At 44.6% G+C, this 5,013-nt stretch overlaps 1 protein-coding gene across 1 annotated transcript in view; it reads right to left on the bottom strand.

Moving 5' to 3' along the window:
- LOC112073953 (cysteinyl leukotriene receptor 1-like) overlaps positions 1–4,530 on the bottom strand; it is a 6,293-nt gene extending 1,763 nt beyond the window's left edge. Inside the window, exon 1 of the mRNA XM_024141188.1 lies at positions 4,450–4,530. Coding sequence (XP_023996956.1) covers positions 4,450–4,530 — 81 coding nt within the window. The remainder of the gene's footprint in view (positions 1–4,449) is intronic.
- Positions 4,531–5,013: the final 483 nt, after the last annotated feature.

Here is a 5,013-nt window from a genome sequence, read left to right as displayed (position 1 = left end):
CCCTCAGGAGTAGCTGGTCCTATTGGCAGACACATCCTCAGGAGTAGCTGGTCCTATTGGCAGACACATCCCTCAGGAGTAGCTGGTCCTATTGGCAGACACATCCCTCAGGATAGCTGGTCCTATTGGCAGACACATCCTCAGGAGTAGCTGGTCCTTTTGGCAGACACATCCCTCAGGAGTAGCTGGTCCATTTGGCAGACAATCCCTCAGGAGTAGCTGTCCTATGGCAGACACATCCCTCAGGAGTAGCTGGTCTATTGGCAGACACATCCCTCAGGAGTAGCTGGTCCTATTGGCAGACACATCCTCAGAGTGCTGGTCCTATTGGCAGACACATCCCTCAGGAGTAGCTGGTCCTATTGGCAACACATCCCTCAGGAGTAGCTGGTCCTATTGGCAGACACATCCCTCAGAGTAGCTGGCCTATTGGCAACACATCCCTCAGGAGTAGCTGGTCCTATGGCAGACACATCCCTCAGAGTAGCTGCTGGTTCTATTGCAGACACATCCCTCAGGAGTAGCTGGTCTATTGGCAGACACATCCCTCACCTGGAGTAGCTGCTACAGAATACTTTCATAGACTAACAACCAACACAGGACATCCAAGAAGCTCTCCCTTCCAACAAAAACCACTGGCTTTCATCCAGCTGTAGAAGGAGTGTTCATTGAAGACAGCTGTTCCCTGATGAGGGAGGCGCTCAGAGCTCCAATCATTGATGAGGCCGACCAATCAGCTGCTTGAAGAATCCAGGATTCCCTGGTATTTGTAAGGCATTCCAAGCTGATGGCGCAGAGTACATAAAAGCCCTTTACCAAATTCAGTTTGGACATTTGGAACAGTTAGCAGGATAAAGTCGAAGAGCGAACGAAGAACGACCCACCACATTTCTGAAACATAAAAATGCATTAATAAAAATGGTAGTAATCCCAAAATGGCTTTGTAAATAAACGTGTACCAGTGACTGAGCCTACGAGTGACTCGAGAAGGCCAAGCCAACCCTGTATACAAAGTGCAGTGATGCGTAAGGGTTTTGCAGTTTTATAATAAATCTCAATGCTCCATTGTAAAGAGTGTCAATTGATCTGAAACACTGAGCGGAAGCATTCATATATAAAATATCTCCATAGTCTAGTAAAGGCATAAATGTAGCTGATACTACCTCCTTCTGGCTTCAAAAGAAAACAGGCCTTTTCCTAAAATATGATCCCAACTTTTTTTGTAAATTCTTGAATATGCAATGTAACAAGAGGCAGGCGTTAATTCAAATTCCAAGATATTTATGAGGTTACAACCTCAATCTCCTTCCCTGCACAGTAGTAATAGGGAAAGTTCAGAGGTCTATTTCTTGCTTTAGAAAACACCATTAGTTTAGTTTTTGTCAGTATGAGGATAAGCTTCAATTGACACAAGGTATGTTGAACAGTATAAAAAGCAGTTTGCAAATTCTGGAAAGCTTTGTATAGAGACGAGGCACAACAATAAATAACAGTATCATCAGCATAAAAGTGAAATGGCACATTTTGCACAGTTTGTGTCAAAAATTATTTATATAAATAGGGAATAAGAGGGAACCAGGTACAGAGCCCTGGGCACACCATTAAGACAGACAATTTAATAGACATGAGCCCATCAAATTGAATGCACTATCAGACAGATAATTAGCAAAACATCGCAACTGCATGCTCCGAAGTCTTCGCTCGACAATCTCTGCCTCAGTATAGCATGATCAACTGTATCAAAAGCCTTAGAGATCAATAAAAAGTGAGACACAGTACTGTTTTTTTTTGTCAAGGGCTTCAGTGATATCAATTTAAATCCTTTGTGGCTGCCTGTAATTGTGCTCTGCCTCTTCCTGAAGCCCGATTGGTACATTGATCAAATAAATTGAGTATATAAAAAACTATTTTAGCTGTTCAAAACAATCAAAATCAAATCAAATGTATTTATATAGCCCTTCTTACATCAGCTGATAATCTCAAAGTGCTGTACAGAAAACCAGCCTAAAACCCCAAACAGCAAGCAATTGCAGGTGTAGAAGCACGTGGCTTAGGAAAAAACTCCCTAGAAAGGCCAGAACCTAGGAAGAAACCTAGAGAGGAACCAGGCTATAGGGGTGGCCAGTCCTCTTCTGGATGTTCCACTAACAAGGGTTTCAAGTATTTCACCAGGGTGACAGCTTTGAGATTGGCCTATAATATTTTTCAACCAGTGGATCTCCCCCTTTTAAAAGTGGTAGGGCCAAATGCTGATTTCCAGATCTTTGGAATTCATTACATTCCAGGGTTAGATTGAACAGATATACGTGTTCAGCTATGAAATCGGCTGCCAGTTTTAAAAAGCAGGGATCCAAAAGGTCAAGACCTGCAGGCTTCTCTGATCTAAGGATTTCAGGCTTTAATGTATCCACCTGCACTGAGAATGGCAAAAAGCTAAAAGTTTGAACCAGCTCTCACTGGTCATCCACACAGGGTTGGACAGAGACAGAGACACTGGTTCATCCACACAGGTTGGACCAGAGACAGAGGACACTGGTTCATCCACACAGGGTTTTATAGAGACAGAGGACACTGGTTCATCACAGGGTTGGACAGAGACAGAGGACACTGGTTCATCCACACAGGTTGTACTGAGACAGAGGACAACTGGTTCATTCCACACAGGGGTGGAGACAGAGACAGAAGACACTGGTTCATCCACACAGGTTTGGACAGAGACAGAAGGACACTGGTTCATCCACACAGGGTTGGACAGAGACAGAGGACACTGTTCATCCACACGAGGGTTGGAACAGAGACAGAGGACACTGGTTCATCCACACAGGTTGGACAGAGACAGAGGAACTGGTTCATCCACACAGGGTTGACAGGAGACAGAGGACACTGGTTCATCCACACAGGGTTGGACAGAGACAGAGGACACTGGTCATCCACACAGGGTTGGACAGAGACAGAAGACACTGGTTCATCCACACAGGTTGGACAGAGACAGAGGACACTGGTTCATCCACCCAGGGTTGGACAGAGACAGAAGACACTGGTTCATCCACACAGGGTGGACAGAGACAGAGGACACTGGTTCATCCACACAGCGGTCTGTACAGAGACAGAGGACACTGGTTCATTCACACAGGGTTGTACAGAGACAGAGGACACTGAATCAAAACAGCCTACCAGATGAGCCAAAGTGCTCATTGAAACAATTCAGCATTTCAGTTTAGTAATATACAGCAACAGAGTCCTTCAATACACATGACAGTAATTCATTAACATTACTGTTACCAACAAGACTTAAAGCCTTCCAAAACGTTTCTAGGGTCATTCAGGTTTATCAGTTGTAAGACATAAAATATTCAGACTTGGCCTTCCGGGTAAGAAAAGAACACTTGTTTCTTAGCTGCCTAAAAATAAGCCAATCAGCATCAGAACATGATTTCCTTGCTTTAGCCCAGGCTAGATTACGGTCGTGAAATAACAAGACAGCTCAGAAGAAAACCATGGATTTATCCTCCCTTTAACTTCTGAACCTGTGGAATGGGGCATGTTTGTTTACTATTCGGAGAAAACATGGATTATCCCTCCCTTTAACTCTGATGTGTCTGCCAATAGGACTTAGTGTTTGTGATTATTGAAATTGTTCACTTTAAGTTAGTAATTATTTTATTTGTTCCCGGGTGGGGAAGGGGACCGCGCCTTGGGAGTGTTTAGGCAAGAGGCATGTGGGCATACATAACCTGTAGTATTTACTCTGTCTATGCACACTAGGTAAGACCCGGGGGGACCGTCCCCTGTATTTTAGTTAGCGCGCCAGGTGGTGCTAAAAGATTAGGTGGGTAGGCAGGTAAGGTAGGAGAGGGGACTCAAACTTTTACTTTCTTTGCTTTGGTTCCGTCCAGCCCCTTTTCCCCACAATACCGTGTTAGGAATAATAAATTCCCTGTAAACAGTATTTTTCTCTGCCTCTGTCGTCCWTCCCCCGGACCTAACATCACGTACCTTTTCCACTCCACGGGGAGTTGAGTTGTAGCAGGGTGTTGCGTTCCCTCCGCCAAGAGGCGTACGTAACAGATGTACAGGACCAGTTTATTACTGGCCACCCATTCCAAAACAGACTGCAACTCTTTAAGGGTTTCAGTGAGGGTCATCTATTTTCAGGTAAGAGGTCTGGTTTTTCGCCATGTAATGAATATATGGTAGCTATGTCATTTTGCAGACACTTATGCAAAGCGATGTACAGTCATCCTTATTTGAAATACTGTACAGTTCCTTATATAGACCCATGCCTGTTCACAACATGGACCATGATTACTCTGAACATGCTGCTTCTGTTAGATTGATTGGCTAGTGGTATCTGTCATTGCACAGCTTTCCCATAGAATAGAAGCATATCAATGAGTGGGCATCTGGCCTATGCATGAGGGGGGGGCAGATAGGGAGACATACGGTTACCTGGTTGCGGAATTCATCGATAGATGGACAGTTGGTGATGTTGTACCTCAGAGTCACGTTGTCAAACTCGTCTAGATCCATATCTGTAACACAGACAGACAGCATGAAGAGAGAGGAAGACAGACGGCATGGAGAGAGAGGAAGACAGACGGMATGAAGAGAAAGGAAGACAGACGGCATGAAGAGAAAGGAAGACAGACAGAATAAAGAGAGAGGAAGACAGACGGCATGAAGAGAAAGGAAGACAGACAGCATGAAGAGAGAGGAAGACAGACAGCATGAAGAGAGAGGAAGACAGACAGCATGGAGAGAGAGGAAGACAGACAGCATGGAGAGAGAGGAAGACAGACAGAATGAAGAGAGAGGAAGACAGACAGCATGAAGAGAGAGGAAGACAGACAGCATGGATCGTAGTACTAACAGGATGTAGCTACTAACAGGATGTAGCTACTACAGGATGTGCTACTAACAGCATGTAGCTACTAACAGGATGTAGCTACTTAACAGCATGTAGCTACTAACAGCATGTAGCTACTAACAGGATGTAGCTACTAGCAGATGTAG

Source organism: Salvelinus sp. IW2-2015, unplaced genomic scaffold, assembly GCF_002910315.2.
Source record: "Salvelinus sp. IW2-2015 unplaced genomic scaffold, ASM291031v2 Un_scaffold2436, whole genome shotgun sequence".
NCBI lineage: Eukaryota > Metazoa > Chordata > Actinopteri > Salmoniformes > Salmonidae > Salvelinus > Salvelinus sp. IW2-2015.
This window is presented reverse-complemented; position numbering and strand designations above follow the sequence as displayed.